The sequence below is a fragment of the Xenopus tropicalis genome, chromosome 4 (assembly GCF_000004195.4).
Source record: "Xenopus tropicalis strain Nigerian chromosome 4, UCB_Xtro_10.0, whole genome shotgun sequence".
Taxonomy (NCBI): domain Eukaryota; kingdom Metazoa; phylum Chordata; class Amphibia; order Anura; family Pipidae; genus Xenopus; species Xenopus tropicalis.
In genome coordinates this window covers 108449884-108474866 of record NC_030680.2, presented here as the reverse complement: position 1 = coordinate 108474866, position 24983 = coordinate 108449884, and the positions used below count along the sequence as shown (strand labels likewise).

Here is a 24983-nt window from a genome sequence, read left to right as displayed (position 1 = left end):
ATTTCATGAGGAAAGAGCTGCAATTTTTCTTGAAACTTACTTATTATATTAGAATTTGTAGCAGTAATAATCTTATACTAAACAATCAAATGTTTTTAGAGAGGCTCACATGCAAGTATGTGTGAATAAGCCTCTCTTTTTGATAAATGAAAGAAATTGCTATCTGTGCTCATATAAATACCCTGCACCTGTTGTATTTTCTACATTTTTATTTTATGGGATAAAGATTGTCAGAATGTTGGATGGACTGAAAATGGAAGAAAATATACAGAACGTCATTGAAACTTCAGCAGCACTTTCCTCCCTGTTCGGTAAGTCTTATAGAATGTTCTAATCCAGATCCAAGTTTACGGTACATATTATTATGTCTATCTATCCATCCAGCTTTAAGTGAATTCTAGATAACACCTTACAGTCTCTCATATATATGAGTTCATGTCAGACCACTAAGTGTATTTTATATCTAAATTCTGTAGATCACCACTCAGTGTTTCTGAATTCTAACAATAAATTGCGCTACTTTTGAGCAGAATTCAGATCTGGCAATAATTTCCTGTGTATATCTGTGAATTTTAGCTAATTCAGTACAAACCCAGATATCAGGCTCTTTCGTGGGGGCAATCAGAAGGCATTTCCCGATTGTAGCTGAATTCTAGATTCTTGTAGATCAAGTCTACTCTATTGTTTTTGGGACTCACACATCTATTTTGGGGGAAAAAAATTGCTTCTTTAGATATTTTTTGTTTATTCTCTAAGGTAATCTTACAAATAGCGCTGATACAGATATTCACTGTTGTATTTTGAAATAACTCAAATTTAGCCCATATCGAAGATTTTCAAGTAATTGAAAAAAATAATAATTTGTGGATCTAGACACATAAAGCCTTAAATTCTTAAAAGTTTAATTTCCCCTGCATTTATTATGTTATATTGGATAAATGTTTACATCCGGGGAACCAGAACGCTAGATGCTTAGGATGTAAATAATGTTGTGCACCTGCATTTATGGGAGTGCAGATTTCACAGATTTACAGTAAAATTCTGACCCTGCACTGTTTTTATACTACTGGAGTTGCATACATACATACTGATAGATATATATATATATATATATATATATATATATATATATATATGTAAGAAAATAACCCATATATGTTGGATAGTTTTAGGGTACAGCTCTGTATCAAAGCTGCATTCTGTTTTAAGCTGTCAGTAAATATTTCTAGTTTTTGATGTCACGATAGATAGAACGAACGAACAAACAATAGGTAGAGAAAATTAAAAAAAAAGATGGAAAAACAGACATTGCCATATTTACAGTAGATTGAATAGATGGATGTATGGGCAGATATGGATATATTTCTGGTAAACTATAGTTGCAATAGATTTGATAGAAAGAGCTGCATAAAAAAACAATGTAAAGCACAGATAAGTGGCATATCAGAATACTGATAATATTCAGAATACTAGAGAAAGAGAGTAATAGACACATAAATAGTAGAGACTGACATACAGAGAGTACAACAGTGAGAATATTTTCAATATTAGAGAGAGATAATATATAATGATAGAGAGAAGAATGCTGAGAATATTCTAAATATTATATAGAGTAATAGACGTGGATAGATGCTGGAGACTGACACAAAGATAGAATAAAGAGACTATTACTTTCCTAATTTCATTCTTCCCCCAAAAAAATCTAATTACCCAAATCCCCCACTATTATGAATTTTTTGGTTGTGTAAGTTTTTCTTCTTGATATCGCTTCTTCCTTTCCCCTCTTTTTTTCCCCTTAAGAGGGTGTTTTATTGGAGCCTCCCGCACAAAGAGTAATTACAGAGAGTCCGTCCGGTGCGGAGCAGCATTCTCACCCCGGGCTGCATAGAGCAGATTTAATAAAAGGGATGGCACGGAGCAGATTAACCCTTCTTCTTCATGATGCCCACTGGCTAATTTCTGTATTAGATTTCTTTATGAGATTATCTGGCAGCTCAGAGCACATTCGGCAGAATGTAGAGGAACAAAGTGTCTGAATTAGTAAACTGCTATTTTACTGAGAAAGGGATATATCTTCTAAATCACCTAACAACTATTTATAGATACAGAATTGCATAAGACTGAGCAATATCTATCTATCTGTCTATCATCTATCTATCTATCTATCTATCTATCTATTCTCTATCATCTATCTATCAATCAATCTATCTATCTATGCATCTATCTATCTATCTATCTCTTTATCTATCTATCTAAAATCATGGAATAATAATATGCATTATATAGTGGTGGGACCACAAAAAATGTGTAAAATGAGGAAAACTTAAAATCAGGCTATGTAAATTGAGGTCTATCTATCTATCTATCTATCTATCTATCTATCTATCATCTATATCTCTATCAATCTATCTATCTCTATTTAAATGTTTTTGTGCTTATGTATAAATATATTGGCTATGTTCTCTTCATATGAACGTTCTGTGTCCTGTGAATGCATTGACTGTTATCTCCTAATTATATGGTGTGGTTCCCAGGTATAATAATGAGTAGGGCACTTGTACTGAAAGTCTCTACTCTCTGTGACTGGATCAAAGGCAGCAGGATGTATCTGACAATATAAATATTTGTATTACTAGATATGGATACCCCTAAATCTGAATTTTTCAGACTCATTTTGTTTAGAACCCACTTTATGAACCAACAATGTGGTGTATGCAAGTCTGTTTTTGAAAAAGGTTTCATAATAAATCCCACATTATACTGTAATTGTTATAAGTTTGAAAACTTTTTTATATTGTAGTCAATATGTTTATTTTCTTCATGCACTGGTATGAGCCACATAGTACAATACAGTGCACTCCTGCTGACACAAAGCTATATAAGTAAAGACTTGTAAAGCACTTAGGGGATACAATCTCATTATCAGGTCCACTGCTAAAAAGGAAATATATCTTCAATATACTTTAATTACAAAATCTGTACAGATTTCTGTTTATGTTAAAAACCCAGATCTTCTGCACTTCAGTTCTCCCTTCTCTCCTCTCACACGGACTTCAGCCTGCACAAATCTTAAACAGCGGGGCTGGTGGCTGCAGTGATTCAAACTGATCTCTCCGAGTTCTGAAGGGCAGGGAAGCAGCCAGGTTAGCCTTAGTGAGAACCAAACACATAAATTAACCCCAAAGCTGCTTCTCTGCCCTTCAGGACTCGGAGGAGGGGGAATCGTTTTGAAGCAGAGCAGCCACTGGCTGTTTAAGATTTGTTAAGGCTAAAGTCCATGAGTGAAGAGGAGGAGTAACTGAAGGGCAGAACATTGTTTTTTTTTTTTTAAAAGTACAGATTTTGTAATTAAAATATATTGAAGATATGTTTCTTTTTCAGCAATTGACCTGATAAGATTTCATTATTTATAATAATAAATGTATTTTTTTTTTATTTAAATCACAACAGGTAAAGGAAAACTATAGAAATGTACAGTTACTAAAAACACTTTAAATGAGAAATGATGTACCCCTTGTAAAATATAAGAATATTAGAAGTCACTAAGGATTTCCATGGCCATATATAAGCAAGAGTCAAGTCTTTGTATACACATCAGAACCTTCTATACACCAGGCTCAATGAGTTATGTGACGCAATGGGAGTTGATGACATAACTTAGAACCTATTATAAAGGTTTAATAGACAGGTTAGTCATGGCAAGTGTGTATTATATCCTAGCAAGTAAAAGCATATACCCTTCCACACACTTTATTGGCAGCACTCTCTAAGAACTCAACTAATTCAACTGGATCTTATAGTCCAAATAATCTGCTGTTGTTTGTAGAACTTATCTCTGCTCTCTCTTCTCTCTTTAACCTTTTGCATTGGCACTTGGTATAGGTTTGAAGAAAAGTATAATAGCCACTGATGTGATTCTCTTGTTACACCCATGGCTACAATTAATTTAAGCCCCTTTTAGTTCAGATTGCGTAATATATATAAATATATATATATATATATATACAGTATATATGTATATTTAGTAACTTGCCAAGCAACCAGAGAACATATGCACCACAGGTTATTACGCATTGAGCTTTAGTAAATTGCACTTTTGTTTGGTGTTGCAGGTCGAGGCATGGAGCAGAAGTGGGTATGTGAGGGATGCGAGAGGGTCATTTGTGACCGATTTCTTCTCCGAATAAGTGACAGTCTATGGCATGAACAGTGTGCCCAATGCTGCACCTGCAAAGAACCCCTGGAAAGCAGCTGTTTCTACCGAGACAAAAAGCTTTACTGTAGGAACGACTATGAGAAGTAAGTGATAGTGTCATCCCATTACTTATATACAGTTTAAAAAAAAAAAAAATCCACAATACCCATTTCAAAATTTCACATATTTTGTTTTTTTTATTGCCATTCAACCAATTAGACGTGTGACTTATAAGATTTTTGTTGATATTCGATTAAGTATGTTACTGACATTTTGGCAAAATGCTGGGATTGGTCACAGATTTTACAATGTGCTAATTCTCCTCATTCAAAGAAAGAACGATTTAATCTGTTTCCTCTGCTTTCTTTGCATTTGTTAAATAGCATTTACAAAAAATGACATTTTTTTAATGAATGTATATTGAAAAGCTGCTTGGAATTACTTTTTCATTCACAACAGTTTCTGGAGAAGGAACCCTTTTACCATTTGATCTATTAGATTATGTTCTTCTTGATCATTGAAAGAATTATAAAGAAACATTTTAAAGATTTCTGGGTCAATTTAGTTGGTAAAACAGTAATTTTAGAATTTTGAAATAAAAATATATGTTGTGTGGCTCCATGCATTATTTGGCATCTTGGCCATGATTTGTTGATAATGGCAACTCCAGTTGTGTTGTTTAGCAGTTATGCTTGTAAATGACCCCTTTTGTGTATTAAATGCATTTTGACTGTGCTGCTAGTGCAGTATTAATATCATTCCTAAACTAGACGCAAAGTGATGTAATATACCCTGCTATGTCATTTATCGCATAAAGCAAGTGCAAGTAGAATGTATTTAATAGCCATCTGTGTGCATTACAAAGAATGTTTTAATGCCTCTGTGGGTGCAGTCTTTAGCTCTTGTAGGCTAGTAGCTTGCCTCGAGGTACCTTGCTACCTTTATATGTTGCTAAAACCAATTTACACAACCTGTGTGCCATTAGTTAAAACCTAGAGTTTGCTGTGGGTTGTGCTTGGAACAAAGAAGATCTTGGCAATGGTCAAAAGGAGATGACATTAATCCAATCCACGGTTTCCTCTTCCTCTATGCTATGCTATGTTTTTTAATGTATGTGCTATACTGAGGGTTTCTTTGTTTGGGATTGCGGCTGCTTGGGTCCATCATTGCATCTTTCATGTAATCCATGGGATTCAGGGCTATAAAAGTGTCCATACATATAGATGGTTTTAAGTACTAATTGCGAAAGAAATATCATGTTGACTATTCTGGTGAATAAGATTACTAATGTATTTATATAGATGCACTGTCAGAATAAAGTAAACAAAATGATGTATGTATGAGCATCTAAAGAGCGTATGATTGCACAATGTAGTTCTATTTTTCCCATGTCTGTCCTATTCTATTTTTGTCTCAGGTTGGGATCATTTTGCTCAAGGGGTTAATTAGCCAACTCTTTGAACCTGCTGTTTTATACACTGGGAGGGATAACTGAAGTTATTCCTGGAATGTCCCGGAGGGACACAATAAGATGCCCCTGCTGGGTGGCAGCCCCTATAGTCTTAGCTTTTGTCTTCAAATACCGGTCACTTTTACTCTGCTCTTTTGGCCTAAAAGGTTATAAAAGTGTTAAATATACAAGATAGAAAAGCTAATTCACACATAAAGGGGCTGTGCCAGTGACATGAGTCTGTCAGGGATCCCATGTGATATTCTTTCATTACCTGCAGTCTTGTTTGCTTTGGTGCTGTTTCATAAAATGCCATCTCACACTTCCATTGTTTAGTATAATGTGATATCTAGTGACCATCACCTCCCAGCCACACTGATACCAGAATTAAATCAGTAGTAACTACTTTCGTCTGAGGTTACTTTGTGACAAACCATCTTCCTCCTGTGTGTTTAGCTGCAAAATATACTAAATTAGGATTCCATGTTTCAGCTTTCATTGGTTGCCTCATTAAGAATGAATGCATTATGAGGTTAGAAAGTGTGAACATAATAAACCTTCTGGGCACTAAACTGCTTCAAGTTATGGAAGAGGTGGAGTGTTTTATCCCCACCCACAGAGTTACTAAATGCTAGGGAGAGAAAATGATTTAAGTCTCCAAGTTAACCAGTACCCTTAGTGAAATACTTGCCTCTGTTGAGATGATCTCCATAGCAATCAAAGAATCAGAACAATTTTGAGGTAATAAACTAAAGTGTTATACTGAAGTCAAGGGAAAGTTTTTGGGTCAACTGTATGGCAATATGGCAGTTCCTCTTTATCTGTTTAAAGGCACATCCACAGAGTATCCTATGTCATTACATTGTACTTCAAAGGCAATATAAACAAATATTTTTAGAGTTATTTCCTCTCTGTGCCCTAAATAGACCTCTGTGCTCTGTACTTTTCACTTAAAGGTCCTATGTCAAATAAGTGCCAAAGTGTTGTGTAAATCAAGAGAAGCATTAAATAGCCATTTTAGGTAGGTCTTTACATAACTACATATTTATGTTAAGTAGGAAGAGGAGTAGTTCTTCCCTTAAATTTTAGACAGGATTATCTGTTCTATTGAGAGAAGGTATCTCATTGTTTTCATTTGTTTGCTCTATGTTCAGCCTTCATGTTATTTTTGCCCCAGGCTGCATGTTATCACTTCATGACCCCTTACTCCCTACTGCGACTCTCACAATAATTTCTCTTCCCCCTCAATCTTTCTTTCCAAATTCTGGTGACTTATGTGACTTAGTGGAGACTACCCTCTGTGGGGCAGCGTAACAAATCCCGTTTACTGAGGCCATCACTGTTGCTCACTGGACCTCCTGCCCCTCCTCACATACCAGATTAATATCATTCATGTGCTAGGGGAAAGCAAAAACCTGAACTTTGGGTGACACATAGCCAAGGATGGGGTGCAGTAAATCACAGAGGAGGCAACTTCCAATATAGAAAATGGGTGATATGCAAGACATTTCTTCTAATCAACATCTGTAGATATTTCCTTTGGCACTTGAGAAATAAAATGTTATCCTACACTTTCTTTGAAGGCAGTTTGTTACTAAAATGTATATCATATAATATATAGTACTGCCAGTCATAACTATCAAAAAAGATGCACGGCAACTTTTGCTAAACATTGTCAATGGTAAACTATAGCAAAAATATGTTAACTTTATATATGAGGCAGCTTTTTGCAATATTCATGTTTTTACATTTTAAAAAATATTTTAAAGTGTAATTTGGGTTGTTTCTTATAAAAACTGATATGCAGATTCTTTTTATATTCTTTACTGATTCTTGGTCAACTGGAAAGAAACCTGCTCATGGCATCCTCTTTTGTGGGTATTGTACAACACAATAGGAAATTTCTGCAGGAACATATGTCTTACTAGATACATCTACTCAACACTATCACTGAAACTGTGTTTAGTAAGATCATAACATTAGATTGTCTGTTGTCCAGGTAACTTGAGGGGTTACCAAGAGATGCCTGTGGTAGACCTGCCTGTGGTATTCTGACATTCTGATACCATTTCAGTCATAGGTCTTGATAGGATAAATTCACCTAAAAGTTGGTTCCTCATTTATAAAGTTTGGATTCAGTTCTACAGTCCTGAATAATTCCCAGCACATATGATTAGTTTCATTGCTTGTGTTGAAATGTATCGGAAACTTAGCAGTTGCATTGGAGATGCAGTGACTGCCAGTGCTATATAAAGCCCTTGCACCTGGGTGACCTTATGGGAGTAAATGTTCAGTATTGTGCATAGGGGCCAAAACAAAATCCCAGATGCAGAGGTTTATCCTAAAATATTCATTTTCATGGAATACTCTAGAGACTAAGCCTCGCCCACTTGGTTTTAGTGCTCGGCCAGGGCAGTATGATGATCGTATTCCCAAATGCAGACCAGTTTCACCATTATTGTGGCTAACAGTGAAATGGAATGATGAGCCACAATAAGGTGGAGTATGGTGGCATAGGAGTCTGCATGGTAAGGAATCGTCAAGTTTCCAAATTGATAGCAGTGTATTTAGGCCTCTCCTTATGGCACTGCTTCTTGGCCAGTAGTTCCACCTCAAGCATTTGCTATCCATTGCGTAAATAATGTACTTTTAACATTTCTTGTATTTGAATCATTTTTTTCTGCTCTCCTTCCAAATTCCTTTGTTTACTTATTTTCCTTTCTGCACGTGGGTGAATAACAGAACAATTGGATGCTATTTCTCTGCAGCTGTAGCAGATGCTAGATACTGGTTAATCCTTGTTATCTAACACAGTTCTTCAGCTTGCCTTTGTCACTTTGATCTGCCCACTAATCTCCACAGCCCTCCAAATTTTCAGATCCTTTTGTATCCCTTTTTTGTGCTGGGTTTACATCTCAATACTGAGTAGGGTGTCATTTGCAGGTGACATTTTACCTATGCTGTTTAAAAGCTCCTATCCGGAGATACTTTGCTATCTGAACCTGGAGATGAGTAAGTCATTTTCCTGATCATTAATCTTTAAAGATGAACTAATGTTTCATATGGAGGTAAAGCTTTAATGATGATGAGGATGAATAGCAAAGGGGTCCTGGATGAACATGAGGGATTTCTGACCACTAATAGCTCCTTTATAAATTTATTGAGCTGATCATAATATATTAATTGAAGCATTTAACCCAGGTGCGTTTTGTGCTTTAATTGCTTTTGCTTAGCTATTATAATAATAGAATATTTATAGTTTCTTTCTGTATGAAATTTCAGTCTGTAAAACTAGTGTACTTAAAAGGCAGATCATAGAAGCTATGGACAGGTAGGAGAAAATAATGGCATGTAATAGGATATTTCATCTGGGGTATAAGGACATTTACCTGTGATGTATTCCTAGGCTCTTAATTCCTAAGAACCTTAGCTTTCGCAAATAAGCCGGTATCCTGGCACAGCTCTTCTTATATCAGTGACTATAAAAAAAATACTGTTATAGCTGCTAGGGACTCTTTCTAATATGTGCCGCCTTGTGGAGAATAATAAAACCCAATTCTGGTGATTTCTAATGACACACACTTAGTTTTGTCACGTGCCTAATGGGGAAAAGGGCAAGAGATAAAGTCTAATTTTCATATGGAGCCTTATACCACTAGGTTTTTGCAGCTACCATATTGCATACCACAATAACAAGGCTGGGACCAGATGGCTCCTGGAGCATATTATTAGCACTTTTTTACTTTTAGGGTTAAAAAAATATTTAATGCTTTCAGTGACTAGTCTGCAGGAGTCCTACAATCCTTTTCTACAGGTCCATACCATCGATCTGCAAATTTCAGTAAAAGACATGTTTACTGGTACCATATCTACCGGACTCACTTATTAGTGCCCCCGATGCAAGAGCAGTGAAAGAGCAATAAAGGGGTTCAAACTTGCACCCCATAGGAACCATTTAAGAGCACTTGCATCTGGGCCAATAGTCTGTGCAGGCTGTGCTTTGCACTTTACACCAGATTAAAAGGGGCAGGGGACACCCACATCCCAAGAGGACATTCATGTGCTACCACCTGTTCTTTATGAATGCAGGGATGCCAAAAACCTTTGGTTTCTTTTAGTAATCCAGGGCCAACCTAAAGCGTGCAAAAAAATGGGTGCTTTTTAATACATTGCTTTTAATACAGCACTGCTACCATTCGGTATTGCTGCATTTAAAGGGGCAGGTACACCCAGGCATTGGAGCACCAGAACCTAAAAGGCACAGCTGCATTGCCCTCTGCATATTGTGTTATACTGTAAAACACAAGTCTCCTAAGAAAAAAAGGAGTTTTGTACTGCACGGAAGAGCGCAGTACAAAAGAATCATCAAAAGGTTAATTAGTTTTACCATAAAAATGTACATATATGGGGTCGATAAATATACAAACCAAACTCTTTCTGTGGGCACTTAAAGATGATAGGCTAAACTAAACACATGCCAACAGAGTGAAATAATACTAACTGTAACGTAGAGTTAATTAAAGTTAAGAAGTAGTGACACTGACTTCTGGGCAGAAAATGATGTGTGTCCCTGCATATGCTCTCTGATTTCTGCACCATTAGACTGGAACTGTTCATGGTTAAGTTCCTAACTTATGGCACCCTTGTGTGATATCTGTCACCTATCCTTTCTTGGGGTGATGTGATCATTCTGCCTCTTCGCAATTAGCTGCAGGCGTGTGGAAGTGTTTGCCTGTCCCTATCCACATAAATTCATCCATGTACTTGTAGCTTCCCTCAGTTTGCTGTAAGACATTACAAAGCTGTGATGATTCTCCAAGCCATCCAAAAGTTACACAAATGCAGTGATCTTGGTCTAAATTTCCTCATTAGAGTAAGGATTGAGCCTCTATTCTCAGAATCGGCCCTTGGGCAGAAAGGCTTTAGGAATGCATCCATGCAATGTGCAGTTTTGGATATTAGGTGCCTTCTGTGCTATTCTTTGAACATTCATAAATGGATCCCAGGAAGCCCTAATCAATGTTATCGCTATGTTACTATGTTATTGATATGTTAGCAAATTTTACTAAATAATTCCTTTTACTTTGACCTTGTCTTTTTTCTTATGAACACACCTATCCATAAAGCGTGGCACAGCTGAAAAAATGTAATTATAGGTCCAAAGTGAGGTCCAGGTATAGCAGCCCATAGCAATCATCTGTTGGATTGCTGTAAGTTACTTGACCTGGAGCAAATCTTGTGCCTGTTATTGCATTAGCCGCCATCAGCAAAGCTGACATTATACCTAAAGTGATTTTGTCCCCTTGGGAAACATGAGTAGTTGTGCAAATTTCTGGTATGCAATATAAAACAAATGCATGTACAGATAAGCCTGTATTGGAGGTCTCTCTTTGTGACTATGTTCAGTGGCAGTATTCACCAAACCAAGATAAATAAAATGGTATTTTGCTAGAAAGCATGGATAATTGTGTGCTTTGCTACTAATTCAGTTTAATGGGGGTTATGTAATAAAAGGCACTAAGTTTGCCCAGGTGCCTTATATTACATATGGGGAAAGGTGTTTAGCTGCTGTCCTAACACAATTGGGGCACAGGGTAAGTAAATAAGTGCAGATTTTATTCAATCATTGTCAACAAAAATGCATGTATACTGGCTGGGCTGTCATTAGTAGTGCCAAGGCCTGACACTGGTTTTCTTGCATGTCATACACCACTCTGTTCATATACAGTTTCATGCTTTACACCATTGCATGATATTTTATGCAGTGTTATTCTTGGGAGATTCAAACAAAATAGCTCTCCTGTTTCAGGGAATGCAACACTGATGGCACTGTTGCTACATTTATTTAGGGTGCAAATATATTCATTGACATTTTGTGAGGTCACATTCGTGTTCTAATCTTGGCCTGCATTTTGCTAGCTGGACCAGATGTCTTTACTCACAATAGAACTTTTTATGTGGAAGAAACACCAGAGGTCCTGTGTCAGTCTAGAAAGCATTTCAAGATGTAGCATAACCTGGGGGCAGGGATGATCAGACAAACAGAACTTGTTAGAAGCTTAACCTGAGAGAAGCAGAACATCTTCCCCACCTGTGCTCTCCCTTCAACCAGAAAAGTTTGAGAGAAAAAGCCTTTCAGTTCTGTAGGACATGCCAAAATGATGTCATAAAACATAAAATAAATGTCATCTGGTCATATTGAATGCAAAATATATGTGGAATGTAGGAAATGACTTAAAAAAAATGATCTCTTACGCTAAAACCAATAATCTATATGTATATAGGTATTTGTATATACTTTTGTGTACATTATATGAACCTCTGGTGCAATCAAAGATTCAGTAACATATTGGCTAAACAGCGCAAAATTAAATTTTCTCACAAGCCTCCCAAAGTGAGCAGTTTAGTACCTACCCAGTATTTTCAATAAAGCATTCTGATCATTTCTATATGGCTTGCAACATTGCACTCTTTGTTTTTAACATGACTGGCTAATATTGTTTTGACTGACACCAAGGAAAGCAGGCAGCGTGCTCCAGGGACAAGCCACCAGATGCAGGTACTGGCAATAGAATTTGTGAGTCCGTTTTATTGACAAAGTCCGTTTTATTGACAAAACACTTTTACGGCTATCATCAAGTCAGCAGCATGCCAGATAGCCTGTGTGTTTCATCCCAAGACACTTAATCATAGCCTGTTGTGTGCAAATGGAGGGATGTATTAATGGACAAATAATCCATCTCTCTTTACTACTGTATGTGAGACAGAGCATGGTATTGTTATTAAGTAAAAAAAGTTCTACAAAAAATGAAATATCAGTTTTAAAACTTCTAACCATAGGTGAATTTGTCACCTCATGATAAGGAAATCTAAAGGGAACTGATCTGACCTGACTTTTATTCTCTCAACATAACTCACACTGTAGATATTTTATGAACAGTAAATATTTCTATATAGTTTAAAAATAATTTTTATTTATATAATATAAAATGAATTATAAAAATGCTGCTATTAAGCTTTAGGTTCTGACCAGGAGAGTTCTAGGCCTCTACTATATGTACATGGAAGAGGCCATATTTACCATAGCAGACCCAGTGAATAGTAGACAGATGCATGTAAATGAGTCATCATTAACTTCACAGTAGCTAGGAAATACATTGGTCTGTTATCTAAACCAAAAAAATAAAGAAGAAAAATGTTAATATTTTTGTATATAAATTTTTCATTGTTAAATAAAATGAACCTACATTTGCTGCAACAGTCAGTAGTAGCCTAATCAGAGGTACCTCTTCTGGTAATAAACTGGTTAAACCAGCCCAGCCCAATCAGGTCATCCAGTGAGGGAGACAAAGCTTTTGGACATCAAGCAAGAAGCGCTCTAGGGATTGGCCAGATGTTTCCTAAGTTCATCCATCCAGCTGTGTAGAAACCATTTATATACCTGGACAGAGTTCCAGAATTTAGTCATTCTGTATTAACTCTTGGTTGGTTGAACAGCACAAAGACAGGCTATTTACCTTGAGTAGTACAGCCCAGGGTCGGACTGGGGGGTGCAGAACCCACCAGGACTGCCACCCAAGGGGCCCTGCCAGCCACGTCCACCGCACCCCATAGGGGCCCCCACTGCACCCCCTAACCCCCCATAGGGGCCTCCACTGAGCCTCCCTAACCCCCCGCAGGGGCCCCCGCCCGACATCCTCTCCTAAGCATGCGTAAATTTTAGGTGTCAGGGGATGAACACTGTCGGCCGTGGGAGCGCCAGCAAGGGTCGGGTCTGGGCTGCTGGGTCCTACCAAGTTTTTTCCTGGTGTCCTGGTAGCCCAGTCCGACCCTGGTACAGCCCGAGGAACATAGCATAACTCACCAGAATCTCTGAACACATTTAAATGCTCTATTGAGCTACAGCTGTGATGTTCCACACCTCTACTCTGTAAATTCTTCAAGCTGCACCATTTGCCACTTGCAGCTCCACTTTGGAATTTGTTACATAACACATTTGAATAGGAAATTCTTTTGCCACAATTGTAAATTTTATATGTAGTATCATCTCTATCGGCAGTAACCATGTTATGCTTCAAAAATTTGCAAGGGAAGTCTACTAAAACCCAAAAGGTCCTAATAGCATCTGACCAGTGAAAACTAATGGTTGAGCGGTTCCTATAGATTATTGGAAGGGTCACATTTTTGGACATGTTAAGACACAACAGTGTACATCTATAGTGGCACATATAGACCAGGTGCACATGTTTCTATGATAAGAACTTTATACTGAAAAAGGAAAGTGATCATCTATATAGTATGACAACACTCACTCGCTTTCATCTATGGATTTTCTTCCAAAGCCATATGTGCATGGGCTGTTGTAATTCTAATGGTTGATTTTCTAAATGTTAAATAGAAGGAATATGAAGCATCTTTTATCTGCATGTGTACAGAGAAATATTTATGTTAAAGGGTAAACTGATATTTTATGTACTCTATTTAACCTCTATTTTAATGTATGGGGTGGTAACATTATAGTATGGAACCCTTTTTATGTAAAATCATATCTAGTGGTTCAGGGTAGAAGAGCTGAAGGCCTGTGGGCCGAATATGGTTCAATATAGGATTTTTGGGTCTGTGTATGGCATCATTATTTTAATTAAATAAAAGAATTTAATTACATAATCACTGTAACATAGATTAACGAATATACATGTATACATTTTGCTGGATATTTGGATCACTATAAGGTGACATTTTGAAGGCATTGCTATAGTGCAGACAGATCATTTCTCATATGCAGATTTAGAATCCAGTGGATCCCCATTTATATTTGGCTTGACTGGATTACCCAAAACAATGCCTTTGGAATAAGAAAATGCACATATATGGCATTGTCCAGTTTTATTTTAGCAAGTAATCCATATCAATAGGAAGCAGCTCATATGTGTCATTGCCCTTTAAGCATGGATTGTACTAACATTCTTCTAGCCCTCTGGAGATTCTTGTTCTGGTTCCACCCCTGTGCTGTGTCACTCCAATGGATCTTCAAGTAGTTTACTTCTGTAACTATTTAACTATTTCAAACTAACAGCAATTTGCAATTCATGGTCATCCAGATGAAGATGGCAACTCTCAGGATCCCTTTTGGGGAGGGGGTTATATTTCAGCAAGATCTGAAAGGCTGAAGGTTGTCTATCCCTGAACTAAACTTTAGTATCTTCTGCCCTCCAAACACACAAAGATTAAATGCAGATTGTTTTAGGATTAAGGGTACAGAGGGCTAATGAATAATAGACTGTGCTGGAGGCCTGGCAGGCTATCTGTTTTATTTGGGCACAGTTAATATTCTGAAAATATTCAGTGCTGTAGATCAGCAGATTTTACAGCTCCAGGAGGTAAAATGTTTGAGATTATGGAATGAAAATATAATCAACATTCATACTGGCTGGATACTAATCACACAGTTTAACCATAGAGTCTAGCAATTGTATTTGATATTAAAGATAGACAAGCACATGGAGATTTTTGGACTATCCACTTGATTGGTTGGATATTGTGCAATTTGGTTACACGCATAGATGCTGAATGGTATAAAACTATGGGCAGACAATCAGTTGAATACCACTGGTCTGTCCCCATCATAACCAAGCACCAATAGTTTTGCTGAGACAGCCAATCAGATTTTCTCTTTAGAACAAACTGCTCTAAAGCAATCTTGTTAGAGGCTCATATCTGTTTTCATGGGGCTCCATGCAGCTGAGAGGTTAAATGAGTATGGCTGAACATCTCATAGAAATATATTAGTCCACTGTGATAGTTATTTAGGGGGCTCCCATGTGGAATACTGAGTCTGCTTTGATATTGTGAAAGTATCATGGTTCATGCCAAAATGAACACTATTTAAACATTAATAAAACACTTTTGATATTCTGAATTTATTTACAGCCTCACAGTAGGGGCAGTTCTTAAAAGGGGACCTATTTCAAAATGTAAAACTTAACATAATCTTCAGCAAATGAATATAATATTTGTTTTAAATACAATCATTTAAAGATTCTGTGCTGTTTCTGAAATAATCAACACTCTACATGCAGCTTTGTGCCGGAGCTAGTTAATCTGAAAGACAGGTCCATCTAATACATTATATAGGGTGCACACAACAAAGAATTTGACCTGTCAATCAAAATCTGACTCCAACTCCTGCATGAAGAAAGACAGATTGCTAAGAGGAGGATATCAAAGTGTAACAGTACAGAATTTCTAATTGGATATATTTAGAGGATTACTTTTTTCATGAGATGAACCCATGTTAAATGTAATTTTCTCATGTTCCCCTTTAACACAATACCCAGTTGTTTTTGTGGATTTTTGAAAAGTTTAGGTGTTTTAGGTATGGTTAAACTTCTGGCTAGCCTAGCTCTATATGGACAGGTGTAAGTATTGCTAGTTCTGACGGGCTATTGCACTCTAGAGGTCAATATTTAAAATATTTTAGACATGAATATTCCCATTTGGCAACAAAAATCATCTAGCTCAGTTCCCTGTTACCATAAGAAACTTGTGATGCTTTTAGCTTATACTTGAGTATATCTTTGCTGAATCCATCTTGGAATCCGACTGTGAGTTTTGACACCACAGAAACACATTTAGCAAAGTGCTTCTATATTTTACCAGGGAGAAATTCAGCACAGAACACAGAGATACAAAATCAACATAGAGGCACTGCCCTAATGTCTATAACCTCAGCTTCATTTGAGTTATGCCTTAACCAAACGAGTGCCAGCATATTCTGGGGATCTTGTTCTGTCTTCCAGCCCACTATAAATTCAGTCACTTATTGCAATTTGGTATTCACTTTTATTGAACAGACTGAGCATTTATGAACAGGTATTCCTTATTGGTAATGTAAATATTACTAGCACTTTAAATGTCCTGAGCTTCTTAACAACATTGCCTTTTACATCAGGGAACTCAGAATTCTCGTCTGAAAGGCAAAGCATATAAGTAGTTCCGTAATCTGTAATTCCCCAAGCCATGCTCTGAGCTCATAGAGGAAACGCTTTACATTAAAACAGACATTCATTATTTATGGCCACTGTAGGTTGAAGCACGATTATCTCCAGACAAGTTGAACAGTGCTGATATCTCAATTGTTATTAAGAGTAAAATTATCTCATAAGGGGGCTGATAGCCAGAGGACAGATTGATACACATGCAGCTGTGCTGTTGTAATGATTTCTCTGCTTTAAACTGTTATATTAATTGTTTTCTTAAACAAAATGTGTGTGCTGTTTTCAGTGAGGATCAATTTAAATTAAACTGGAATTTTGCACAAATGTCAGTACAGTTTATTAGCATGCTTTTTTTAAAAACCCCTTGCAACACAAAACATTTAAAATGCCTTTTACTACAGTATATTAGTTGATCCTCATAGCCATGGCAAAGGCCTTTAGCCTGAAATGGGAGGTGGGGCTGGGGGGTATTAATCCTTGTCACTGTCATAATACTTGTAGGCAGTGTCGGACTGGCCCACCAGGATACCAGGAAAACTCCCGGTGGGCCCAGGTGTCAGTGGGCCCTCCTGCCTGATCATTAGTCCTGCTTCATGGTCATTCCCAATTTCTGAATGGAAACAAAGAGGAGAAATAGATGGAAGTATAGATGCTAGCATGTAAATAAAAGAGACTAGGAGAATATAGATGTTGGGTGGGGAAAGGAGGAAAAATAGTTTGAAGAGTGGGCCTAGGGTCTAAGGTTTTCTGGTGGGCCCCTGAGGGCCCAGTCCGACACTGCTTGTAGGGTGTAGTTTGCTGACACTCACAGTGTAGGTCCACCTTCAGGCAGTGAGTGGCATTTACAGCCAATCACAGGATGAGCTATACACACCTGCTCCTAGTATACCTATCAGATGGAGGCCTTTGCAAAGCAGGACTGTTATACTCTGTGAATCCTGGAGATACCTACAAATAGATCTCCTTTAATGATGATTTTGTGATTTTAGTTCCTCCTTTCCAGACTAAAAAGTATATATAATTGTACTTTTAATAATTCTGTGGGGGCAACTGGGCAAATTTTTGGGGGATTTTCTTAATAAGAAATAGGGATGCACCGAATCAGGTTTTTTGGGTTCGGCTGAACCCCCGAATCCCACCATAAGGGATCCTAATTAGCATATACTAATTGGGATTTGGAAGCGCTCATGGCAAAAAGTTTTCATGTGATTTTTAGGATTTGGATTTGGTTCAGCCAGTAGTGTGGATTTGGCCAAATCCTGCTGAAAAAGGCTGAATCGTGGCCGAATACCTAACCGAATCCTGAATTTGGTGCATCCCTAATAAGAAAGTTAGATATGTAGCATATTCCACCCACATGGACAAAAAATGGCAATAAGTGACTATCTATATTTATTCAGCAGTGATCAGAGGCATTTAAGTGAATCAAAAGTAGCACACTTTCCATTGTCTGGAATGGGTGGCATCTACTGGTGGGTAAGGGTTTTGCATTTGGCACATATAGTATTGTCCCCTGTGAAACAATGGCAGTAGTCATAAAATGTAATGTGCTAGACTAGAGCATAATGGAGCCCTAGGATGCAGGAAAATAAGGTAAATTCTAAAGGAGAATAAAATAGGTGAAGCTAATCACAGTTTAAATCCTGCATCAATTATCTTGCTGTCCAATAGCATGGTAGCCCAGTGCATGAACAATCCTAGGTATGAGTTAGTCTATTTTAATTTGAAATACTATCTGTTTACAAAACACAAATTGTTGTCATGACAATCAACACGTACAGCAGTCTACAACTGAAACCCTTGTGGCCTACCTCTCTGGGAAGCTGAAGCTGTATTTAACTTTCCAGCCAGGGGCTATAATTGCTATAATAAACATAAGCTATAAAATGTAATTGGGGGAAAAGGGTTTATTTACAAAACAGGAAATTAACACAACCATAAAAATGGAAGCAAAATCTCCCTATGATGACTCTTTTAATTACAAACCAAATATTGATAGAGACAGTGGTAATAAAAAAACACGGCCAAAATGTTAATAAGCCTTGATGCACGCATGGCTGGCTACATTGCCACATATATACAGTTTGCTTTTCTGGCCCTCTAATTAACTCCTACCACAGTAGCAGTAAGCACAGTAACGTGTGCTCTTTTGTAAATCCCAGTCACTGGAAGCGGGTTATTAACCAACCAGGCAATCAATCACTTTGAGGCTAAACTCTGGAGGCTACATTAGGACAAGGATACAGAAGGGTTACAGACCTTATTCATGTTCTGTGGAAGTGATTGCTGTTCTCTTGTATTACTAGTCAATGTTATCAGTACAATGCAGTAAACCCACTGTGATGCACACAATCACGTCACATATTTCCCTTTCAATCAAGTTAGGCAAATACCTTTTTTGTTCAACAGAGAGATAGTATATGCAAGTACTGTTAGAAATATGATTTTTGAGAAAAAAAAGTTTATTGCATAGTAAAAAGTTTGAAACCCTAAACTTCAAGTATGGGGAAAACTGAATGTAAAAAACACTCTGCCAGTTGAGAGATAAATAATGTAGCTAATAAAAGGAATCTGGTATGTACTGGTTTTGTGTGTTTTCTCATTGTGTTGAATTCTCATTTAAGCACCAGTATGTGTTTATTTTATACTTGTTTATTATCTATGGTTGGGGAGCGCAAGCACTTTTCCATGCACTTACACAGTGCTATGCATTCCAGGGTAGGAAGTCTTATTGTAATCACTATGGTACCCATATGTAATAAACATAAAGGATATGGTAAATTAAGAATGTATTTTTATTAAAGTACATTTAGTTAGCCACTAACATTGATTTAGTAAAAATATTTCCACCCAATCAGCAAATCATAGAATCCCTTTAAGTCAAGAACTTGGCATCAGCATCACATATTAATTCCCCAAATGCAAGACTGCTTCCCTAGTTCAACAAGCCTTCCGCCTTTACACCTCATGCCAAGTACATAGTGTCATAAGGATGGACACAAGGAAGACCTGTACCCCCTGGGACCTGGGTGCAGGATGTAAGGACAAAGCTTTTTGAATCCTGTGCCCATTGGTTCTCCAAAACGTGTGTCCGAATTTTGAACAAGTTATGGGGCAGGAATGGGGGTGTCTATATGCTTCCCCCCACCCTGCACCCCATGAATGCACTACTACTCACCTGCACTACAGAACACAGGCATTGTAGGTCCTCTGTTCCATTTTTGTTCCTTTGGGCACTTATCATGGGACAGCCTGCTTGGCTGCCTCAGGTGGCATATAATGCAGAAAGGCCCCCTTCTAAAGTGAATGATGGTTAAAAAAGTGAATGAAAAATCGATGGATGGAATAATGTTCATCAGACAGTTTTGAGGAATAATTGTAACATTGTTTATCTAGAAGAAACCAGCAACTTACTCAGGGCTTTGTAGCAGTCCATGTTATGGTGCTGGGGTGTCATTCCTATTTAGAAAATCAGTCCATTAATTGTGACACAATGATGCAACCCCAAAATAACCAGAAATAATGACACTGAGCCTGACCCATGTGTTATAGAGACATTCAGTGGGAAACTGCAGGAAACGCAACACGTATAGCCTACTGTAAAAGGCGACGCCATGTGGCATTTTGTCATAACTCTATTTTTGTTTTGCTAACAGGTCACCAATAATCATTGTAAATTTTCTACTCTATATAGTCTAGAGGAATCACACTGCATATGGCTTGTAGGTGCTACATTAACCCACAAGTGATAACTGCCATGTTTTTAGACATGTATCTTGCTGTGTAACATATCAATGTGATTATTTACTAAAAAGATAACTGATGTGTGACAATTTTAGGCTTTTTGTCAATTGCCCTTGTATGGTGTGTACACCTTATTATGTATGTTTGTTTTTTTTCTTTTTTTGCTTGCTAGAAATTTAACACATTTCAATTAATATATATAATCCAGGATACAAACCCCAAGACATTTTAATCCTAAATCCCTTCGATAGCAGTTGCACTATATTCATACTAAAGGTATGCAGCATAGAGAACACGCAAGCCCCTGGAGGGCCAAAGAAATGGATAAGAAATGCAGCAAATTGTAGCTAGGGGCAAAATGTATTTACATCCTGCCGTGCCTGAGTCATCACATAGTCATTCTATTATTGCTCAGCTGGAGTCGTCGCCATGTTGACTTGTTTCCGTGAGTGACAAGAACACTTTCTGCTCATGGTTGGAGGAGACCATAGAGAAGCTACACATCCTATCACTGATGCTGTCTTACATCTAGAAACTGAGATTATTGTTTAGAAGGGAGGAAGAAAAAACTAGTTACAATATGCTCACGCAGTGTACAACAGAGAATGTTATCCATGCTCATGATACCAACAATGGCACTACACTGGTAACACAGTAGTTACAAGTCAAACACAAAGGTTACACAGAGACTGAAATGTCAGAGGAAAGAAGAAGGATAGAAAGGGATTGAAACCAATGACTGGTGATACAATGCAACTCCTGCTGGGCTCACAGTGGGATGGAGGGAATCGCTGTGCAAGCTTAATAATGACAACAGTGTCATTGACAGTTCAGCTATTAGTCATTAAATAGGCACAGACACACACACAATTACAAATTAGATTATATATGTGCAGTCAATGGCATTGGTGGAGAATAATACAAATTTAGGATGCCCTAGCATTGTTAAGGGGGACCAATAGCTATATATTTATATATAATTAAGTGCAAATCTTTATATTTGTGACCTCCTCTGCTGGTTAATGGTCCAGTTCATCTTTATGTCATATCAAAAAATGATAATTGAACACGTTAATAAACGTGTTATATTTGTCAGTATTATAACTATCAACAGCCAAATGCATTCTGATAAACTAACACTTTATCAGCTTTACTACAGACAGTATTCAAACTGTTTAGTTCAAGTGTTCAGGAAATTACCATTTATTTATAAAGCACCATTCATCTTGCAAATAATTGCTATAGTAACTTGAAATGAAGAAGATAAAGGGTCACTATTGCAAATGAATTCTATGTTGAATAACACGTTAACACGTAAAGCAATAAAAATGCAGAGAATTAAGTTATCCTCCAATATACTCTGGGAAGGTTGTGTGGTAAGTTGAACATTACAACCATATAATATCAATTGTTTACTTCCTGAATTTCCTGAACTATTTACTGCAAATACTGAAATTAATCTAAGACATCACCTGCATAATATACTCAGGGACTGAATTTTATGGCTGAGACAGTAACTGTTAGAATATATACAAGAACAGGATATTGAATCTGTCCACTTAATTTAAAAGTGCTCGTTCAAATAGCAGCCACCTGTAGACTCTTTGCTCTTCTGGTAAACCCTTTAGCCAGTCTATTTCTGGCATGTTTTTTTCATCATCAAATATTCCTCCCATTAGCCGTGTATCAGAAATGTGGTGCTCAATGCACTTTGAGGCGTTCAGGTCCTGTAATTGCAAACTTTCCTCTTCCCCTTACTTACCCACGGAATTCCAGTCCACAGTTAATGTATCTCTGCATCTTTAGTGCCCATGAGATGAAGGTCCCTAGAGGGTGTCATGACAATTTGCTATTTATTGAGGTCAGAAGGGACTAGAGTGGGCAAAAGGGCACACATGCACAAAGGCAGTATTGGACAGATTTAATTAAATCAAACTATTGTTGTGCAATAGATTAATACTCATGACAGACTGCTCAATTTTATTTAGCATGAGATTATTTAGAATAACTTACATGTTAGCAAATTTAACATTACTTTGTGAAAAATGTATTTTTCTAAAAGCTGTTTATATTTGTTATATAATATTATATTAATAAATATATAATATATTTATTACATCTGATGATTTTATGCCATGTGACATTTAATGAATTTACATGGAAATAAATAGAGAACTGACATGCAAGTTTTGTTCTAAAGCAGCTTGTGTTGTTTTTCAGTTAACAGAACAAAGTGTTTTTTCTTTGCACTGCTCACTTCCTATACAAAAGGCAGGGGAATCCACATGCACGGACAGTCGCTTCCTTTATATAATATTGGAATATGATTCATTTATGCAAATCAGCATACACTTAGGGGCACATTTACTAATCCACGAATCCGAATCACGAATGGGAAAAAAACGGATTGGAAACGAAAATTTCTGAAGATCGCAAATATCCCGAAAATGCTTACGAAAAAATAGTATTAGTCACGATAATATCATATTGGCGATCCGAAAGTCACGAAATTTTCGTACCGAACAATTGTAAACATCGGTCCGAAAAAGTCATGCGGCGTACGAAAAAGTCGTGCGGACGCCCGAAAAAATCGGCAAAAATATGCTCGAGCGTTCGTGCTTTTGTAAATGTGCCCCTTAGGGTCACATTCATTAAAGTACAAATCCGAATCACGAAATCCGATAATTTCTGATGATTGCAAAATTCACAAAAATTTTGTTCGCTTAAATACGAAGATTTCGTACTTACAATCCGTAAGTTCCGAAATTTTCGCATTGAAACGATCGTTTACAATTGGCGATCCAAAAGTCACAAAATTATTGTCAGACCAATTTAATTGCTTTTTATGATGAGGTAAGTAAGAAGCTGGACAGTGGGGATGCAGTAGATATAATCTATTTGGATTTTGCCAAAGCATTTGATACCGTTCCCCACAAACGACTGCTTTCTAAACTAAGGTCTATTGGTCTTAGTGAAGTCATTTGCACATGGATAGAAAACTGGCTACAGGATCGGGTACAGAGGGTGGTTGTTAATGGCACATTCTCTACTTGGAATAAGGTTCTCAGTGGGGTCCCTCAGGGTTCTGTACTGGGTGCCACTGGGTGATCGTAAACGGTGCAAAGCTCTTCCTGACTTTGAACCGGCCCAGGGTATTTCTGTAGAAGCTCACTTGTTGCAGTCTTATTCCTCTTCTCTATTTTTCTATTCAGGCCCAGGTAGGTGTATGTGCAATACTGCATTTTTGCATCTGTGTTTGGCTTTTCACTCTGTACATGTGCATCCAGACTGTAATGAAGAAGATAGTGGTGAGTGAGCTCCCACAGAAGTACCCCGGGCTGGTGCAGTTTTTAGCAATTAGGTGCACTGTTCGGGGTGTGCAACATTTTGGCACCACCAAGTGATTAAACCTTTAGTTGCCCTTTAAAAGGTAGAAAGAGGCAGAGTGGGAAGGCAAATAATTAAAAATGGATATGGATAACCCTATTCCTTTGTGTTGGCCCATCATTTATTATTATTTCTAGAAAATAATCTTGAATCCAGGTAAACCTATGCATCTTTCTTCAACCAATCATATTGATTTTCCAATAAGCAATGGTAACATTGAATCTCTCTGTCAAAGGTATAACAAATTAATATTATCCTTTATATAGCACCAATGTATTACACAGGGCTTTACAAACAATATCCCACTGTTTACATTAGTCCCTGCACTAGTGAGGGGCAATTCACATTATAAATGTGTTGGAGAGTATTTACTATGTATCATTCACAATTTTTTTTTGTACAGTTGGTAGCTTCAACCTTCCTTCACTGTCTGGTTCATTGCTATATAGGAGTAATTGTGAGCAGAGGGGCAGTTTGTTCTGGGGACTACAGTTATCAGGAGCAGGGTGGACAGTCCAGTTCCACCCTGCAATACCTAACTCGTGATGCCTTCTGGTAGAAAGGCTGGATAAGCTCTGAAAGAGAAAGAGTGTCAAAGTTTATAAGTAAATGTCAATATTGTAATGATCAGATTAGTTTTCTGTGGGCCAATCAGGATTGCTACATTGTTTGGCTTTTGCTTTGCTCTGTAGGAGGTGTGATTGTTGAATAAAATCCACTACTAAATGTGAGGCACTTGACAAAGTAGCTGGAACCTTTTACTCAAATAAAATCTAATGCCACGTATTATTTTATGAAATGGCCTCTGATTAATAGCACATTGTTCTCTGCTTTTTATACCTATTGTTATTTGTTCCCCAGCAAAATTCTGCTCATATTCCGTCATAGGTTTTATGGTAACTTTTTGTACAAGGAAAGAGAAAACTTTTTGTTTTTCTGCTAATACACTGGCATTCTGAGAAAAATTGTCAATTGTAGATTTTAGATTTTTTGAGAGCATTTTTATGCCAATTGCATTGCACTTGCATTTGTTAATAAGACATCTGAAAGGATGAGTGCAATTTTAAGCACATTGCACTTGAGTCCTGTAGTGTTGATTTCTGGCTGGAAGCTACTGTAACTTTGCTTGAATCAGGGCTTGTCAAGAAACTGTCTCCACAATTATGCTATTTGAACAATAGAAAAATGTACTGTTTATACCAACAAGGAA

At 37.3% G+C, this 24983-nt stretch overlaps 1 protein-coding gene across 1 annotated transcript in view; it reads left to right on the top strand.

The window, feature by feature from the left end:
* Positions 1–24983, top strand: part of lmx1a (LIM homeobox transcription factor 1 alpha) — a 41304-nt gene that overhangs the window by 1043 nt on the left and 15278 nt on the right. The window contains exons 2-3 of the mRNA XM_002934164.5: positions 227–311; positions 4113–4299. Coding sequence (XP_002934210.1) covers positions 236–311; positions 4113–4299 — 263 coding nt within the window. The 5' untranslated portion in view covers positions 227–235. The remainder of the gene's footprint in view (positions 1–226; positions 312–4112; positions 4300–24983) is intronic.